At 41.1% G+C, this 20,386-nt stretch overlaps 3 protein-coding genes across 4 annotated transcripts; 2 read left to right on the forward strand and 1 right to left on the reverse strand.

Annotated features, from left to right (window-relative positions):
* The first annotated feature begins 392 nt into the window (after positions 1 to 392).
* On the forward strand, positions 393 to 2,893 carry LOC116200660 (tRNA-dihydrouridine(16/17) synthase [NAD(P)(+)]-like). Its single transcript, XM_031531497.1, has 3 exons — positions 393 to 918; positions 1,401 to 1,507; positions 1,810 to 2,893. The coding sequence occupies exons 1-3, from the start codon at positions 478 to 480 to the stop codon at positions 2,546 to 2,548; spliced, it is 1,287 nt and encodes a 428-aa protein (XP_031387357.1). The 5' UTR covers positions 393 to 477; the 3' UTR covers positions 2,549 to 2,893.
* Positions 2,894 to 2,995: 102 nt separating this feature from the next.
* On the reverse strand, positions 2,996 to 4,331 carry LOC116200661 (protein IRREGULAR XYLEM 15). The gene has a single exon (XM_031531498.1). It carries the CDS (start codon positions 4,137 to 4,139, stop codon positions 3,201 to 3,203), a length of 939 nt encoding a protein of 312 aa, XP_031387358.1. The 5' UTR covers positions 4,140 to 4,331; the 3' UTR covers positions 2,996 to 3,200.
* Positions 4,332 to 16,529: 12,198 nt separating this feature from the next.
* Positions 16,530 to 19,977, forward strand: LOC116200789 (probable inactive receptor kinase At5g67200). 2 transcript variants are annotated; one of them, XM_031531691.1, is made up of 3 exons: positions 16,530 to 17,843; positions 17,905 to 18,207; positions 18,679 to 19,050. In XM_031531691.1, exons 1-3 carry the CDS (start codon positions 16,727 to 16,729, stop codon positions 18,921 to 18,923), a joined length of 1,665 nt encoding a protein of 554 aa, XP_031387551.1. In that variant the 5' UTR covers positions 16,530 to 16,726; the 3' UTR covers positions 18,924 to 19,050. The 2 variants fall into 2 exon arrangements, with proteins under 2 accessions (XP_031387551.1, XP_031387550.1); XM_031531690.1 differs by lacking the exon at positions 18,679 to 19,050 and adding an exon at positions 19,137 to 19,977 and having other exon boundaries at positions 16,545 to 17,843.
* The last annotated feature ends 409 nt before the right edge of the window (positions 19,978 to 20,386 follow it).

Raw genomic sequence — 20,386 nt, forward strand, 5'->3', positions numbered from 1 at the left:
ATCTTCTAACAAAACAATAGGCTAAGTCAGTCACTTCCCAATCTTTGGAAATTGGAAACTGCATATCTCTTATCAGTCCGCGGAGGACAAAACTGCAGTAGCCTCGACTGTCAAGAAGGTCGTGGTCGTGGACAACCTTTGGATCATCCTCAAGCACAACTCGACGAAGACCGAGAAACTGAATAACCAATGAACGACGAAAGGAATTTCAATTCCATATATAACCGAATAGAAATTGAAATTAGTCCATTCGTCTCCAATTTATTGAGATTCCCTTTCGCTTTCGAATTGGACCAACGGCAGAAATAGCCCACCGTATTTTGGGCCTATTGAGCCATTGAGCCCAAGCCCAAATTTTGCCGCTTGATCCCTTAACTGCCTCGCGGACGTCGGTTATACCGAGATTTCCCTTATTAGGGTTCAGCCTGAACTAACGGCGGCGACGATGGCTTCGCCCGCCGGAGTCGCTGCCCGCTCATGAAGCTTAAACCCTACGCAACTTATCCCTTCAGCTCACGTCCCCTGGAGCCCTTCATTCGCTCCATAATGGCCTCTACCCAGACGCCATCTCTAACCTCCGACATCGATGACCTCCTGTGCTCCGATTCTCCCCGGCAACAGCAAAATGGAGACGGAGAGTCCGACTCTCTGTCGATTGAAGCCGCGCCCAATGGCAACGGCTACATTTCTCCTGGCCGGTACCTGAGCGGCGAGTCGCGGATTGAGCGGGCCTGGGCCCACTGGACGAAGCTTGGCAGGCCGAAGCGGATAGCGGCTCCGATGGTGGACAACTCCGAGCTGCCGTTCCGTCTGCTGTGCCGGAAGTACGGCGCCAATGCCGCGTACACGCCGATGCTGCACTCGAGGATCTTCACGGAGAGCGAGAAGTACCGAAGCGAGGAGTTCACTACCTGCAAGGTGATTAATTTATATTCATTTGACTTGGAAATTTTATGGTTCAAGCTTCATTTTTTATGGTATCTCCTTGTTTTGTAAGCATTGATACCATACACTGGTTTGGGATTTGGGCCAGTGGGGGCTTAAGCTGAACTAGAATTGTGATGGATTTTGGTCGAAGTAGGTTTTGAATCTAATGACAGTAGCTGAAAATCTACGAAGAAGTTATAGAACTGATGGGATTGAAGAAGTTAGTTAAATTGCTAACAAGAATGTAGACCGTAACTTATCCCAAAAAAAAAAAAGGACAGTATGTTGAATAGAACCAATCGCTTGTTGGACAATTCATCGTCATGGTCTAATGACTGTGTTTAAAACAATTTTGGGACGCAAAGGAAGGAATGCGAAGTGGGGATCTTCATGAATGTTTCTTCATTTTGTGCTGTTGCTCAGTTTGGCAGTGGAGGGCATTACCTAAATTACTTTGAGATGCTGAATTTCAGGAGGATCGCCCATTATTTGTCCAGTTTTGTGCCAATGATCCCGACATCTTACTGGAAGCTGCTCGTAGGGTGGAACCTCATTGCGATTATGTTGACATTAATCTAGGGTAAGTTTGTAGCTCTATGTTGTCCCTAGGATCCAAGACAAGTATCCTGACCTTGATCCTTAGAAGACAAACGATACTATACATATTTTTGTATATACAAATAAAACTAGATTTTTATTGGTATTGCTTTATTTCTTATCGTCTTACTGTCAATTGTGTAATCAAATGTGGAAATGCAAATATCGAGGCCTATATGACATAATTAGGAGCTCCATTGAACCTTTGTTCAATTGATGACCATGTCCCTGAATATGGGCTAAAAAATTGATGGAGATGATTCAAGTTGTATGTCTTGTTTGCAGATGTCCTCAGCGAATTGCTCGGCGGGGAAATTACGGCGCTTTTCTGATGGACAACCTTCCCCTTGTAAAATCTCTGGTAGAAAAGTTATCCAGCAATTTGAATGTTCCTGTCTCGTGCAAAATCCGTCTTTTCCATAAGATAGAGGATACCCTCAGCTACGCTAGGATGCTAGAGGAGGCAGGCTGCTCTCTTTTAGCTGTCCATGGTCGAACAAGGGATGAGAAGGACCAAAAGAAAGTTCGGGCCAATTGGGCCGCAATTAGGGCTGTGAAGAATGCCCTTAAGATCCCAGTCCTCGCTAATGGTAATATTCGGCATCTTGAGGATGTGGAAAGCTGTTTAGAAGAAACAGGCTGCGATGGGGTTCTCTCTGCTGACTCTCTCCTTGAGAACCCGGCTCTTTTTGCTGGGTTTAGAAAAGCAGAGTGGGTAGTGGGGAGTGAAGAGAGCCACAGAGATGGAGAACTGGACCAGGCAGACATTCTTGTAGAATACCTCAAGCTGTGCGAGAGGTATCCTGTTCCATGGAGAATGATCCGAGCGCACACGCACAAGATGCTTGGGGAATGGTTCAGGATCCACCCTCAGGTGCGGGAGGAACTCAATGCACAATCCAGACTGAGCTTTGAGTTCCTCTACGAGATAGTGGACAAGCTCAGGGCCTTAGGGGGGAGGATTCCACTGTATATGAGGGACGCTCACGAGGTAAAAGTCTCAGAGAATGGTCTCGGCACTTGAAGCGCATTGACATACGAGTTCATGCCTGAGCTGAGGATAATTTTTAGTAGACATGACAAAACTCCATATGTGATTTATAGTTGCAGCGAAGTTAAGGTTATGCATTGAGAGGATTCGATTTTTGTGTTAGCATTCTTTTCCCCCAATACGGTTTTTCGAGGAAGAACAGGGAAACAGGACTGGTCCAGAATAGCCATTGATATCTTATCGGTCAAATAGCCATTGCTTGTAAGCCTACCTTTCTGCTTACTTGATGTTCACCTTATACCAACAACTTGTAAAGGAGTTGGACGGCTTCTTGCCTTAACAACATTTATGTATTTTATTAAAGTTTCGGATTGCTCTTTTCCTGGTCTAATGACTTTTCTCTGCATAACTTTCGTTCGATGTGTTCAAAATAATTTCTCGAGAAAAAGAGCAGAGTTGAAAGGAGTGTGGAGTTGAGAGGAAGGTGAATGATTGAATGTTCCCATTTGCTGATGAAACTACAGTTTGCTTTGGCAAAAATTATTTCCAGAAAACCCATAATTTCACAGAAGAAAAAAGGCAGAAAATAGAAGTTCTAAGGCTTCGCAGAATTATAAATAATCAGCTCTCTGTGTCTTCACATCATTTTGTTTCCTTATCTGCTCGTGATCTTAGACCAGGAGCCCTAAGATGATGAGGCTGATGAAGATGTACGGTTCTCGCAGAACTGGACGCTGGTCGGCTCCATCCTCTCTAAGATGAAGTGCCCCAGCTTGTCGTTAGACTCGACCATGTTCTCCTTGCAGAGGAACTCATCGCTATAGACCCTCTCCACATCCCCGACAAAGTCGTGCACGAAGACGTGAGTCTTCGGGTTCCCTCCCTTCTTGCTCCTTGCGAGCACTCCAGCTGTGAATATCACCGACATTCTCCCGGGAGCATCGGGCCAGTCTTCCCTGGGCCCGTCCACCAGTATCACATCCCAGTCGACCTCGTAGACATGGTTGGGGAGGTCATTGATTCCAAGCCTGCACTCCGAGAAGAGGAGATTCTGCACCGGCCGACACTCATGATGCATATTCTTCCTTGCAAGGTCGATAAGCTTTCCCTCCTCACTCATCTTCGTTGCGTAGTGCACGTCATACGCTTCAATCTCCGGGTGTATCTGCTCCATGTAGGCAGCATAGTAGCGGTTCTCATCAATGAAAACCGTCCGGCCATTTTGGTTCAGAGCCCTCCAGAGGAGGGTCTCATGGCTCAGGCCAAAGACAAGGAGGTTGCACGGGGACGAACACTTCCTCAGCACGTCAGATATGGGCTTAAGCTCCGCATACGACATCCGGAAAGTATCATTCGACTTGGATGCATAGTGGAGGAGGGTGTTGATGACCGTTGTGGGCAAGGGGGAGCTACTAAAGGCAGGCCCTGACGAAGCGGAGGAGAGGACTGCAGCGGCTGCGGTCGTAACTGCACCAGTGGACTCCCGGGTGTAGATGACGGTGACGAGGAACACCATAGTGAGGAGGGAGACGAATGCGAGGAGCCATAAGCGGTTCGAGCTCCCTTGCTTCTGGATGTAAGGGTGGAGGAGGATGAGCTTCGTGTTGCTATTGTTGTTCTTCATTTTCTTCTGAAGAGAGAGGGAAGGAGAGAATGGATCAAAGCTTGAAGAGAAGATTGTGAATCCTGAGAAGCAATGGAAAGGAAGAAGATGAATTTAAAGAAGCAATGCTTCCATGGTTTGAAGGGATTAATTGTTGCTGTAAGAGGGCGACACAGCAATTAACATTAAATAAACGCCTCTAGAACCGCAAAATATGGCAGTTGTTTGCCCATGTTTTACTTTTCCTCCTTGATCATATCCCCATCTTCTTTTTGTTCCAATCAAGGAATACCTTGCTTGATTACTCCTCGTCTTTTTTTCTTGCATTGATTACTGTCATTATCAACAGCGTCTAAACCTCTTTAAACACGGGATTGATGATCGTCGACTGTACCACCCAAAGGTAACTAAGAATCGGCTTTTGTAACTTGCTTCGTGCATTCAACACCAACATGACCGTGCGAGTGATCTACGTGACTGATTTCTAACAGTGAGTAATTTTCATCTTCATCCTGATACGTGCAGACGATAATCATGTTATAGGTTAAACACTGAACGGTCTAATCAAGTCCCATAAGTTACACAATGAACGACTCTGACAGACCAAACCTAGAAGGGCCGAGTGTAAGTCGGGTTTCCGTAATTCGAGTCGGTTTAGAGATGAGATTAATTACGGGGGGTGGTTGGAGGGAAGGAGCTGTTGGAAATGAGGTCAGGTGGATATAGCCTCAGTGACCCCACAGCTAACATTACAAGTGAGAAGTCCCTTTTCCTTCAATTGGTTTTTGGATCTTTAGACTTAAGTAATCTCACAAATCATATATTTTACCCGTTCTTCTTAAGCCATTAGCTTTTGATAGGAACAAATTACTAAATAGAAATTTCCATTTGTTGAAAGGGAAATGGCACTGACTTTTACTAAGACCCACTGGTGTGGACCTATCCCAAGTCAGGTTATTTGTCAATGCAGTATTTGTTGAAGCTGTAATCTCGATGATCTCATTCTACTTTAGTAAAATTTAAGCAAGTAATTAACACATGTTGGTCTTTTATTTTTATTTTTTTCGGGGTGCACATATCTTGGTCTTTGTTTATTCCTTATACACATCTTTCCTTTTCGTGAACTAAATCTTTCTTAACATACAAGAGTAAAAGTACTCTTCGTACTTCATTCTCTTGTTATGCTCAAACCCCGCAACATGGCCACGCTTGAAATATACCTAGATGAAGGTGATTGGCAGCACCAGCGGCCACCCTACACGGGCACGGGTTAAGACACGTATTGTCTCGACTGGCTGTACTCATGTCCAATCGAGGTTAAGTTGTCTCGTACATGCGGCACTTCTTATAATCTAATGATGGTGACATGCCTTATTTTAGCATTTTTGTAAGGGAGGTCTATGGACCGTGGATCTGATAGAAAATGAAGTAATGACGAGTAAATTAGTATAAGAAACGACAATGATAAGAATCAAATTCGGCACTCTTTGTTTTGAACCCCATTCTCAAAAGTATTACTTTGGAAAATTAATGAGAAATTGTTGATTATATAAAATGATTGTAGTTACTAATTGTTAAGAGAGATTGTCCCACGCGAAAAAATTAAAATGAAAATTCACGGGTTTATAAGAGATTGAATATCAAACCTATTAGCTCGAGTTTTGAGCTTGAAGATGGGTTACATGGTCTATAAACTCGAACTTTTTCGGTTGAATATGGACTCAACCTTGTAGGTCCTATAAAAAGATTACATTATTTTAGAGCAGAGGCTTGTCTTCGTGGTCAATATCTCACCCTAATCCAAGCACAAAAAAGAAGCTCAACTCGTGTCTACTGTTAACGGCGGATTTTCCACAGCACTTGACATATGGTGGTGCGTATGAAAGGAGAAATAATACCACGCAAGAGCGCGAATTGTTAAAGATCTTATGTTGAAAATTTGATAAGATTTCATGAATTTGTAAGATAATTGGCATTACCATCCTATGGTCTCGAGCTTTTAGATCGGAGTCCAATCATTTATAAGTCCAGTAAAATTTTTTCAGTTTTAACCCTTATTAAAGAAGACTGGTCATCCACTTCAGTTCAAGGCCCTTGCAAAGACACGGTTACATTCTCAACTCATAACAAGGTCCTAAAAGTTTCACCCAACCTCATAATACACTTTTCATGAGGGAAAAACAAAAACTGATCGAATGAGGGTGTAGCAGCATACGTTTTCACCTAGTAATCAAGAGATTTCAGTTTCGATACTCAGTGAGATTATCCGTGCCATTTTATTAATATTATGATTTCTATTTTATTGCATTAAACCCATAGACTCCCTTATAACCGAAAAAAGAAAAAACAGCTTGTAGATCCATCATGTTGTTAATCTACAAAACATCACAATACAAAAGTTTGTAAAGCCGGACCGTACGTACCTTAAAACATCATAATCATCAAAGTAATGAAGGATCTATCACTAAGTATCGTCCGAACATCTCAAAGGACTAGCAACAATCTGATTGCTTTGACCCTTTTTAATTATAAAGGAGATCTATAGACCTAGTATAATAAAAAGAAAGTGAAATAAATGGACTTTGAAATTCCACTAACAATAATCAAACTCGAAAACTCTTGATTTTTCAGTGTGAATTCTGGTATCCAAAAGCCCAATAAGTCCCAATTGATCCAATCAAACTAAATTGCCCACTAAGAAATAAAGCCTTTTGATTTTGGATTTTTAACTTAAAAAAGCACTTACTATTAATAAATTTTCTAATCTAGCACGTACTTTAAAATTTTTTAAAAAGGCATCAAGTTTCAAAATCTTTCCAAATTTAGCATGCCGCTACCTTCCGTCCATCCTCCGCCGTGAAATGCTGACGTGGCCGTTAAATTTGACTAGATGGCTATAATTGCCACGTGTAATCTTTCCATTGGCTAACACTTTTCTTCCCGTCAACTCTTCCCCTCTTCTTCGACATCCCTTGTTCTTCCTCTTCTCCCATTCTTCGCCGTCAATTGCCACGTATAATCCTTCTATTGGTTGACACTTTTTTTCCCATCAACTCTTCCCCTCTTCTTCCTCATCCCATGTTCGTCGCCAACACCATCGCTGCTGCCAACACCGCCGCCGCCAACAGTCCCCCACCCTTCGCCGAATCGCAGCTATTGTAGGCGACCTCAAGATCGTAAAGGATCTTCGCTTTTTCTTTTTTCTTTTTGTTTTGGCGGGTATGGTGGGTTTCCATTTGCTCGATTCTTGGAAGACTTCCAATTGCCCTTTCTTTCGTGGAAGACTTCCCACTCTGTTTCCTTCACTTTGACATATGTGTAAACGACAATATGTTTCATAAAATAATCCGACCCATTTTATATTAAATTTTCATTAGGCTTATACGGATTTGGACTCATATCCACTTAAAAGCTCAAACTAATAAGTGATGTTACCCAAATTATATATTAACCCATGAATTTTTCTTCTTTTTTTTTCCGATGTGAGATTTATCTCATTTTACTCTTCAATACCCGCCCTCAAGTGCAACGTGTGGTCTAATTCTGACTACACATTGTCACGTGTCCTTAAACACCCGCCCTCAACAATTGACCTCGAGCCGGGCTCATCTTCCGTGCTCGGACGAGGGGGGGACACTAACACGAGGTGCACTATTGGCTACACTTGGACATATTGGGTCTGGCGTTGTGTGAATACGCACACACACGTAGGTGCGTATACGCGTAACCCAGGCTCTAATATCATATTAAATTTTTATTGGATTTATACGGGCTTGGGCTCATATCCACTTAAAAGTTCAACCTGATAAGTGGTGGTACCCAAGTCATATATTAACTCATGAATTTTCCTTTTCTTTTTCGACGTGGGATTTATCCCATTTTACTCCTCAACATTTTACATCCAAAAAACACCAATCCATTTCTCGCAGCACTTTTTCCGTTCTTCCTTCTGATCCACGACATGTATGTTTGGGTATAAGGCCGACATTGCACATTGCAAAAATGAGATTTTTGACTTCGAAATATCAGCCGGTCTATCATCTTTATCAAGAGCATATTGGTTGGTATCGAATCAAAATCAGCGATTTGCTGCGTTGCCTCCAATCGTAAAGACTAGCTCGAATTTTTTCAAAGGACTGGGGCTTCGAACCCGAAAATCTCCCATTGGAATTCATAAGAGCAGATTACACAAACATGGAGCAAAATTGAAGTACTTTCTACAAAGGAATGGAACCGATGCTGCCCAAAAAAAATCAAGAAAAGAATGCAAGGGAAAGAACATATATATCACTCCGGTTTAACCCAAAGAACATAAACCCAAATCCCACCATTGCCTTCTTATCCATCGACCGTAACTGCAGCACTTGCATTCCGTCTCTCGCAAGGGGCTCCAACTCTCGCCTCGTCTTGAAAATCAACGCGTAGCTCCACAGGTCGTATCGAAAATTACACCTCTGCCCTCCTGCATTGTTCTTGTTTGCATTCTCCAATGCCGTCCGGATTCTCCGGACTAGGCTCCTGCCTTGCTTCTTACTGTACCTGTTGATCCATTCCTACCTCCCAATCAAAACCATTTCTCTCAATTTAAATTGAACTCTGGTTGATATGTATCTAGAGAGTGAATAAGAGAGAGAATATTCTGGGGGTTATGTTTTATAAAGAGAATGCCATTTCCATTTCCCCGATAGTAACTTTTGCGACAGACAGCCGGAACTAGAGAGAGAAGGAGGAAGCGGCAGCTCCGAAACAGGGAAATGGAGAGAGGTGGGTTGGGGAGGCGAACCACCGCGATCTTGAGGTCGCGATTCGACGGAGGATGGGGAAGTGTTAGTGAAGGTAGTGTTGGCGGCGAGAGTGGGGATGAGGGAAATATGGAAAAGTTATTACACATGGCAATTGACAGTCAGCTAGTCAAATTTAACAATCACGTCAGCATTTAACTGCGGATGATGGACGAAAGGAGACGGCATGCTAGTCTCGGGAAGGTTTTAAAACATTGTACTCTTTTAAAAAAATTTAAAGCACATGCTAAATTAGAAAATTTATCAATAATACTTACTTTTTTAGGTTAAAACCTTTGGTTAGCGACTCTAGAAACTTGTGCTACCTCTCTAATTTGATTTTAACCTTTACTTTGCCTTGTCTTTTGGCTTTTCAACTTCTTTTTTTTTTTTTTGGACTTATTGATTATGTCGTTGGCCAACCCCAACTCTGATGTTTGCGTTTGACCAGCTTTGACAGGACCGAGATTGATGAATGCAGACAGACCGTTTTCTGCTACGATAATGGTTGGATGGCAGTTCCATTTCATGCGGCTTTGGAGACCGCATGCTTTCCCATGTCCGGACGCTTCCAATTCACGCGCTCCCCATGTCACGTGCAGTACTATCCTGTCATTTTATTTTACAGTCCAAAAGTTTGGATTAACTTCAACTTACCCCCTGTAGTCTGGTGGAGTCTTAAGATGAACCCCTTATTTCAATTATTTGTCTTTCGAAAAGCCCTCCAAGGGTCACAAATCCTCCCGAATTTCCCTAACAAATATATAATTGACATTTTCGGAAGTCTGAAAAAAGAGGGCTGGCTTGTTCCACAAATCGCCGTCCAAAATCTTTCTCGTTTCACTTTCTGGGCTTTGTCGGTGTATTAATTTCCATGAATATCAGCCAATCCCCGGCTCATAAATTACACAAAAGCCAGGAAATAAATATTAAAAAAGGAATAAGCAATATATATAATCGTTACATAAATTATTTTTATATAAATAATTTAATGACCTGTGTTTATGTGCCCGGACTGGGTGCGTTGAAGTGGGAATCTATCGGGCAAATCCTATCCTGGGAGAACAAGACACTGTCAGAAGGGGAACTAGTAATGCCAAAAGTTATATATTTGAGAGTAAGAGATTTGAAATTTATATTCTAAGCAAAGATAAATAAATAAAAGAGAGAGACACAGAGTGAGAGTAAAAGATTTGAGTTCGATCTCACTAGCGTAACTCCCGTAATCCTTTATAGTATTATTGGAAAAAAAAAATCTAAGTGAACAACATTGTTTTTAGTCTCACCAAGTCAGTTCTTTACGTAAATTATCATGCGAATATCCCCATAATATATAGCATGAAAGCATACAATGGCCATCAATTTCCATTTAACAGAAACAAACCAATCTCAAAAGGTGGATGGAACAAGCAAGAAGTTGGACCTTGTGTATCTGGCTTGGTCCTATATACTCGAGTCATATTGTGACAAGATTTATCGAGGGATCAATTTTCACGTGAACTATAGAAAGACGCAGTGTATAAGTTACGAATCCTTCGGATCTCGCACTAGAATTATCTTCGCCTGCAGCACCAAGTACGCCGATGTCGTCCATATGTAAAAATAGAACCGGGGCAGAGCACTTCGTCTCCTTCAAACTAGTCAGTTGTGGCCATCATTCCGATGGAAATGTCGTGCCCGATAATGTCCAATCATGGATGCTCTTTCCGCACGTAAGAGTTTAGATGGAAGGAGCATCATCTTAGGTACCGAGCAATCAGTATGTCTCCCTTATGGTGGAGAGGCACTATCCGAATCGACGTCCATGATGTCCTCGTGGCACTTTGATCTGCTAGGTTTTATTTTTAAAATATTCTTCTACGGAAAGAAAAAAATAGTGTGCACCAATAATTTAGATGAAGAACGGAAATAGATGAATTGGAACTTTAATTGTCAAATAATTTTGTCTTTTGTCTATAAAACTTTCACTATACTTGCAACTTATCTTCAATTTGAATATCTCGTAATAGTAGATTGGACAACGGGTAGTTTTGAGATTTTCTCTACGCATGTCATGTATACTTGAACACCATCTTTCAATAATTTATTGTAATACGGACTTTTTCCGGGTGAGAGGAGGAGGAGGATAATTGATTATGAGACGAACTTTCCCTTTCACACTCGGACTTCTTGATAACCATGAGGCATGCTTTTTCTTCTACAGTTATGTGAGCTCACACATATATATAACCCGCTGCAATCCCACATAAAATTTCCACTAGCCCTTTTCACCGAAAAAAATTTCATTAGTCCTATGATCTATCTCCAATATAAAAGTTCGAACTAATAGGTTTTAGTACCCAAATATTCGATCATTTTTAGTATTATATTTTCATATTCTTTCATATCAAACATTTTACGAGTGCAGATAAGGTCCATATACAATAAATTATCTAAAGTTTAATAAAAGGAAAATTAAAGGAAATCTCATTACAGTAAGAAGTGGGAACAAAAAGGCAACTCTTGCATTATTGATCGAGGGACGAGGCGAGAGGGCTTGATTAAAGGAAGTAAAGCTCATCGAAGCCTAGCTTTATATCTCTTCCTTTGATCAACTGGGGTCCTTCCAAATCAAAAATAAAGCGAGCTTAGTCTAAAAGTGCCTACTGGTCAAGACATTAAAATCTATAATTCGTTTTTTGATGAAAGAGCTTTCGATGTTTTCTTACTTTAGTTAGACTTTGTGGAAGTAATTTATTTAGTGGAATGTCAAGAAAAATAGCCCAACCCTTTCGCTAACATGTTATGACCACCTGAATAATTGAAAAGAATAGTAAGACAAGACAGCAAAAAGAAAAAGCAGCATAACAGTTCAATCATACACATGCAAAAATGTAGTTAAGGTAGCAGTTTAGGTTGAGGATTATCATGCTTGTCTCTTTGGCAAGTAAATGACCGGCCACTTATAACATTATGATAGATATTGTTACATGTTCGTAACGTATCAGCAATAATAAATTGTAGGTATTACTTTATTTACTTAATTTCTTTACTGTATAGATCTCCGTATGGTTGCGTAGTTTATTTTTGCTGTGGTTTTCTTTGAACATGTCAAATCCAGTTTACACATGAAGAACAATGTTAAATCATGTTATGGTCACACATTATATATTTTGATAACTAAGAAGAGGGGGCAGCAATAGTGGTAATCATGCCACCCTCCGCTGCGCCAATATTCAAACTCTCGTGTTCAACCGCAAACATGTCAGACGGACTAAACAGTCAGCACATGCATTGGCCCCATAAGCGCAGCACCACCGAAGGCGTAGTATAATTCACAAAAGTCGATATCCCTCAAGTCCAAATTAAAGAGCACATTTCTAACCAATATTTTGATACAGATTACACATTTATGTTGTGCATGTAGTTATGAGTTCCAAGAAAAGAACAATAAGCATTTTAAATTTTCAGTTAGGCAATTGTAATTATCAAAAATGTTATCAACATGTATCTAAATAGGAAAAGATGACATCAATATGTACTAATGGAGATGTCAAACTAGCTAGTTGCTTTTTGTATATACAGATACAATGGACAGTTTCTTAAGGGGATTAGATAGTTTTTTTCATTTGTAAGCTGTTTGACTCGAAATTGGCTCTATAAGTGTCGCATGATACAATTTCTTTAGTCATCTTTTTTTTCTTTTTTTAATAAGTATATTTATGGTTATCGTAAGTAATGGTTATATGTATCTTTTAAGCTATTGAATTAAGTACGTTTTGAAGGCAAAAGGAAAAATTAATGAGTTTTAAGATCACTTTTTAGATTGGTCTACCGTTTGATCCTTTTCAGTGTCATACTTTCATAACATGTTACAAGTGCAGATAAGGTCAGCACAACAAATTGTCTAATTTCAATAAAAGGAAAAATTAAAGGAAATTCCATTCTAGTAAGAAGTCGGAACAAAAGGGCAACTCTTTGCATTATTGACGGAGAGACGAGGCGAGAGGGTTCGACGTAAAGACGATGGTAAAGCTTATTGAAGTCTAGCTTTATATCTCTTCCTTTGATCAATTGAGGTCCTTCTCCTTCCAAATCGAAAGGGAAGTGATGAGCTTAGCCTTTGAAATTAAAGTCTCTAATTTCTTCTTTTGATGACAGAGCTTTCAATGTTTATCACTTGGATTCTTGACTTTGTGGATGTATTTGCTATAATCAGTAGAATGTCAAGAAAAAGAAGCCCGCCCAGCCCTTCCACTATTATTATTTGACCACCTCAATAATTGAAAAAAATAGTAAGGCAAGACACCAAAAAGAAAAAAAGGAGCATAACAGATAAATCATGCATGCAAAACATGTAAAGGTAGCAGTTTAGGTAGAGAATATTATCATGTTTGTCTCTTTAGCAAGAAAATGACCCACTCATAACATTATGATAGATATTGTTACGGGTTTGTAACATATCGTTATCTCGCACCAAATATCATTGAGTGGTACTACTCTCTACGTTATCTGCTTAATTTCTTTGTTTTTATTGTGGGTCTTCGCATGTTGTCTGTTTAGTTTCTTTATTTTTACCGTGGGTTTCTTTAGAAATGTTAAATCCGGTTTGCACCCGAAGAACAATGTCAAATCGTGTTCTTTTTCCTTCTTTTTTTTTTATATTGACACGGTCACGATGATTCTTCATATATCTACTCTAAGAACAGATACAAGGGAAAATATCCAACCAAATATTACAAGAGCGGGATATAATAGTTTATCCGTGGCAATCTACAAAGGAAAATAATGTGAAAAATCACATCAAAATAAAACCAGTGCAATTGAAGATTGTTGTCTTGAAATCTTTAAATCCGATCATGACCTGCTTATAGCATTTCACTATAGACCTCAGTAAAAATCGAGAAGGGAATCCTCAACCTAGTCCATAATCCATAGTGAAATTTCATTTTCACGAAAAGTGAAACATATAGGATTTATAGTTATACATTACATGTTGTGTACTTTTTTCGTTAATTTGGAGGAAATTGATGCCACGGAGGGCGCCGGCGACCCCAATCGAAGGGAAGGGCACCGGCGACCCCAATCGGGAGTGATAGCCAGGGTTGTGACTCCACCCGCCAGAATGGGGAGAATCTCCAATTTGAGGGTTTTCCCAATTCCGGGGTTGGGGGCCTCAATTTCGGTCACCATCCTAATTGGAGTCGCTGATGCCCTCCCCTCGGATTGGGATCGTCGGCGCCCTCTATAGCCTCGATTCGTCCAAATTAATGAAAAATTTGATGCCGTACTAGAATTATTATTAAATCGAAAATTTGTGCATTTAAATTAAGGAAAAAAATTCGTGCTAGAATCATTAAAATATGAAAAATTGTATTTTTTTTTGTTAGTAACCCAATATTTTTTCAATTTGACTCGAAATTGCCTATATAAGAGCCCTGTGACACAATTTTGAGTCATCTTATTAACTAATAGTTGTATGTCTCGTTTTAGCTATTTTGAATTAAGTAGTGAGTTCAACTTTTAAGACCACTTTTTAGATTGGTCTATTTACTACGGATAAATTGCAACATCGGTATAAAAGATTTTACAAATATAAAAGTTTGGTACAAAACTTAAAAATTGATAGAAAACATGCTAAATTGTATAAATACTGTACATTTTATGAAAACTGAACAAACAATACGTGGCATCTGACTCGAACGCTAACGTGCCAATTTTACCCATCGCCATGTAAGGGAGAAAAAAAAGAGTATCAATGTCGGTTGATTCAAGCGGTTCCACGCTTAAATAAAGTCTTGAGTTTGAGTCCTTGTGAATATAGAAAATTCACACTGCGAGAATTTTATCTCTTAGTAGGCTGATTCGATTTGACTGAATTAGTAGAGATCCAATTACCTTTGTGGATATCATGATTCATACAAGGAAAAAAAAGAGTAAAAAAGCAAATTTTCACAAAATAAAAAATCATATTAAAAAAAGTTGTAGAGGCTATTGTTCAGCCACCTCCCCTGGCTGGCGATCATAGTGAAGAGAGACTTATTGGAGGTTTTCAAGATGTCTCTCGCCTCGGCGATTGCCGTGAATCAAAAGTAAGGACTTTTATTTCGACGTAAACTTTGATATTCAAAAACTCAATTAGATATCCACTAATCCAGTCAAATGAGCCTATTAAGGGATAAAGTTATTTTAGCGTGAAATTTTAAATTTATAAGGATTGGAATCCGAAATCTTACTTAAACGGAATAAATATCAAACCGCTTAAATCAATTAACGGTAAAATAAGGGATTTTTTAACTAATTTTCATCATTAAAACTCACCTTCTTCTATTTATGCTATTACGAGTTTTCAATTGTAACAAATGGAAGAAATACAGTATTTCGAATGTTCCAATAGATAAAAATTATATATACTTTGGCAAAAGTGGAGCTCATTTTCTACCGATGCTATTTAAAAAAGGAAAGAAAGGAAAAGATGGCCGCTTTCTGTTGAAACACGATGGGAAAGACAACGCTGGGTCCCAACACTTTTGCGTTTTTGTCCATATTAGAATTTTTTTTCGAAAATAATTAATAGACTTTCTCAAAAATTATTTTTAAAAATAAATTTATACCAGTTTTTTTTATCTTTATAGTCCCTATAACTTATTCATTCGTTTCTTTTAAATCAATTTACAAAAACCCTAATTTAGTTAATATTATGAATGAATTATTTACAAATTTGCTTTAAACATATCTTAAAATAAATTTTGCACAAATCAATCTATAAGATTATGGATGAAACCACAAAATACATGTTAGAATTTTATTAGAGCTTTGTTAAATTAAAAGTATTGGAAACTAGGTAGTCAGAAAGTTTTTATGCAGAATAAAAAGAATTACGGGAATATATATTTCTTTTTTTTCTGGATTTACGAAAATATATATTGACAATTGCAAACTAATTGATAGGAAGTATAATTATAGTAAACCTACTCGAATGCTCTGAATTAAAATTCTTACACTTAAAAAAGAGTCATAATAATGTACAAAATTATCATAATTAAGATGTAAAATTTTCATATAATCATCATACATAGTGAAAAATACACCAAATTTACAATGAATATGTTCTAAGGCATGCGCCTACTAGCTAAAACTATTCCCTATTGTTTCATTTCTATAGTTTTAACTTATTTTTAAAATATTGAATTCTCTACATAAAATTCTCAATAGTATTTTAAATAATTTATAACTAGAATTTCTCCAATATTCCTATTAATCAAATAGATTTTTTAGCTCACACACTCGGTTTAACATAACCCTTAAAAGTTTCAAGAGAAATCTTTAACCATTTCTTATATAAAATTTAAATTTAAATTGATGAGAGAAATATATTAAAAGTAATTTATTTGAGAAATAATTACCAAAAAAAATTATTTGATGAAGAGTCATAATAATAAAATAGATTTTTTTAAAGGGATTTAAATGAAACAAATCAAAAGTTGTAGGACTACAAGGATAATCAAAAGAATATTATAAATTTATTTTGGAAAATAATTTTTGAAAAAAATCTATTGTGAGAAATATTTCCAAAAAGAAGTTTAGTTTAGGTGAAAATTCCAACCCTTTCCCAATATTTTTCCACACTCTCTCACTTTCACGTGACCCGACCCGACCCGACCCGACCCCTCTCCCCTTCTCTCACGCACTCTCTCAGTCACCTCCATTAGCTCTACACTTCCACTCTGCTCCACTCCTTCCAGCTGCCACCACCGCCACCTCTTCCGTCCGCCCTTCTCTCTCTCCCCGCGGCGCGGAGAGAGACATGAGACCCAACTTCAGCCCCTTCACATCCCACTCTTCATAATGCACGTAATAGCTTCTCTCGTCTTCTTCATTTTCCCCTTGTCGGCGGCCGCCGGCGCCGTCTCCTCCCCCGACCTTAGTGCCCTCATCCCCAACGACGCCGCGTCCCTCCTCGCATTCAAGACCTCGGCTGACCTCGACAACGCCCTCCACTACTCCCTCACCGAGCGCTTCGACTTCTGCCAATGGCGGGGCGTGAAGTGTGCCCAGGGCCGCGTCGTCCGCTTCGTCCTCCAGGGCTCCGGCCTCCGCGGCTCCTTCGCCCCCGCCACCCTCTCCCGCCTCGACCAGCTCCGCGTCCTCAGCCTCCAGAACAACTCCCTCTCCGGTCCCGTCCCCGACCTCTCCCCTCTCTCCAGCCTCAGGTCCCTCTTCCTCGGCCACAACCACTTCTCCGGCCCCTTCCCCGCCTCCATCGTCTCCCTCCACCGCCTCAGGGTCCTCGACCTCTCCTTCAATAACTTCTCCGGCCTTCTCCCGCCCTCTCTGACCGTCCTGGACCGCCTCGACACCCTCCGGCTCGAGTGGAACCGGTTCAACGGCTCCCTCCCCCCGCTGAACCAGACCCTGCTTGGCTCCTTCAATGTCTCCGGGAACAACCTCACCGGGCCTGTCCCCGCGACGGAAACCCTGTCCCGGTTCGGTTCCTCATCTTTCTCGTACAACCCGGGCCTCTGTGGCGAGACAGTGAACCGAGCGTGCCGCTCAAAGGAGCCGTTCTTCGGCGGGCCTCCTGCCGGCGGCGCCTCCGTACCGGCGCCGCTGGGTCAGAGCGCAGAGTCACAAGGGGCGGCTGCGATCGGGCTCTCGCCGCCACTTGTGTCGCCGAAGAAGCACAAGAAGACTGGAATAGTACTCGGGTTTACTGTTGGGGTTCTTGTGCTGATTTCAGCTGTAGCAATCGTTTTCGCATTGATCAAAGCTCGAAGGAACAAGAGCGGCGATGAGAGTCGATCAATCGGCCCAAAAGAGCCTTCAGCGATAGCTCCAGATGTAGCGGAGCCCCCACCTTTTTCCGCAGTTCCCATTCAGAAGCCAGTGATGGAGGCAAAGGGCAATGTCGAAGAAGCGCCACCGAGGGTTCAGAGAAGAAGCGGTTGCTTGGTGTTCTCTGCAGGTAAAAACTTGTAATGCATTTGAAAACTGTCTTTGTGTTATTGACAATCGCATTTGTGCAGGGGAGCCAGAGCTCTACACTCTGGAGCAGCTGATGAGGGGGTCGGCAGAGCTTCTGGGGAGGGGATCGATGGGGACGACGTACAAGGCTGTTCTTGACAATCAGCTCATTGTGACGGTTAAGCGGCTGGACGCGAACAAGACTGCCTCCACCGGGGAGGAGGCGTTCAAGCAGCACATGGAGGCCGTGGGCGGGCTGAGGCACCCAAATATGGTTCCTGTGAGGGCTTACTTTCAGGCCAAGGGAGAGAGGCTGGTGATCTTCGATTACATGCCCAATGGCAGCCTCTACAATCTGATCCACGGTGAGGGTCTAACTCTAGTCCTGTGCTTTACTAATTCGATCGAATTAAATCTTTTGTTATATGGTAAAATTACGAGTTGCATTGATACCGGCTCGCTTTAACTAGATGATTGTTCGAGAAACTGTTAAACACAATCTGATGCTACTCAATGCAGTCTGTCAGGCTCTTTAGATGCAAGTATCGATTTAAACAATAGGTAGGCACGGGATTGAGTATCGTGCAGAGCAGAGGGTGCCAATTAGGTTGCTAGTTCAATTTCTGGAATCTTCATTAGCGGAATTACGGCTTTGAACGTGGTCTTGCATGCACCTAAAGAGTCCATGGAGTTCACAAGAGTGTAGTAAAGATGATTGAACGAGTTCTGCCGGCCTGTTTAGTAACATCTGTGGGGGCTGCATAGCTAATGCATAAACTTTGTCTTGTTACGATAATGGGGTTTTAGTCAATAACAAGTTTATGTTCACATCGAAGGTTGTGTTGGGTTAACATCAAGAGTGGCCCTACATGAGGAATTGGGTTGGTGGGATGCCTGTTATCGCATGAGACCCGTTGTGGGTGGGCCTTTTACTTGCCAATATTGGTCAATCTGTGGCTTGAGGTCCTGCGATAATTGTTGCAGCTTTTTCGTGCCCAATCGCATATCGGCATGTTCTAACGGCAATGCAATATTGGCTGCTAGTTTGAAGAAGGCTTCTAGCCTATGCCCCGCATGGTAGATTCTTTCAAACCGGGGCCAATCTTTACGGGGAAAGTTGAAATGTTTTGTAACACAAAATTGGATGAAGCAGAAGTTTTCCGTTCATTCAGTACCGTTGGCTCAGTAACAAGTTCTCTGATATAGTACTTTCTGTCGGGATTCATCCTCTTTTCCTCTAATTAAAAGGCACAAGATAGAGTTTTATGACTGAAAGTAGTGAAATCTCTCGCAGGTTCGAGATCTGCGAGAGCAAAGCCTCTCCATTGGACATCATGTCTGAAGATCGCCGAGGATGTAGCCCAGGGGCTAGGATACATCCACCAATCATCGAGGCTCATACACGGGAATCTCAAGTCTTCCAACATCCTCCTTGGGCCTGACTTCGAGGCCTGCCTGACCGACTACTGCCTCTCTACCCTCGCCGCTGAGGGCTCCACCCATGACCATGAGGACCCTGACTCCTGGGCCTGTAGGGCTCCCGAAGCCCGCAAATCGCCCACCCGTGCTGGCCCCAAGTCAGATGTCTACGCCTTCGGAGTCTTGCTGCTAGAGCTTTTAACAGGCAGGCACCCCTCCCAGCACCCATACCTGGCCCCGCCGGAGATGCCAGGGTGGGTCCAGGCAGTCAGGGAGGACCACGATGGAGAGGACCACAGACTCGGGATGCTCGTCGAGGTGGCAGCAGTTTGTCGGTCGGCCTCCCCTGAGCATCGGCCCATCATGTGGCAGGTCCTGAAGATGATACAGGAGATCAAGGAAACTGTGATGGCGGAGGATAGTAATGCCTAGTCTTGAGATGATTTTCGTAAAGATTGTATTCCCCGGTCGAAAGGGAGTCTTTATCGAGGATGAATGGAGAATGAAGATTTTTAGGTTTCCACACACTCATTCAACTCGATTGAAGCATATTGTAAGGTATCAAATCTTTTATCTAGGATTAGATCGAGTATAGGAATGGGAACATTTCTGCCCAAGACCGGAAGGTCATGTTTAATACTTGGGTTGGGACAGGATATTGGAGTGGGGTGAGATGAAATTTCAAATCCTATGAATTTACAATTTATTATGATCAAGTGTTTGGAATATGTCTAGATTTAGAAATTAAGAATGATCATATATCCCTTCAAATACATATTTTTAATTTTAAAAATTAAAATTAAAATAAAACTTGGAAATTAAAATTTCAATTAAAAACTTCAAAAAAGAAGTCTATTGAAAAGGAGAGGAAAAAAGAAAACCACATTAGTGAACCAAGATGAAGGAATGGACGAGGTGACCAACGACCAAAGAAGTTGTCAATGACCTTCTTTGGGAAGTGGTGGCTGCTAGCGATCTCGCTAGGCGGTAGTGGCCGATGTTGGCCCCCGGCCTCCTCTCTATATTCTTTTCTTGTTCAAGTGGCATGCTTTGTAATTATAATTTTAAATAAGGGATAATTCATGATCAACGTAACTCATCCCTTGAATAAAATTAGTTAATAGT

The sequence above is a fragment of the Punica granatum genome, chromosome 3 (genome assembly GCF_007655135.1).
Source record: "Punica granatum isolate Tunisia-2019 chromosome 3, ASM765513v2, whole genome shotgun sequence".
Classification (NCBI taxonomy): domain Eukaryota; kingdom Viridiplantae; phylum Streptophyta; class Magnoliopsida; order Myrtales; family Lythraceae; genus Punica; species Punica granatum.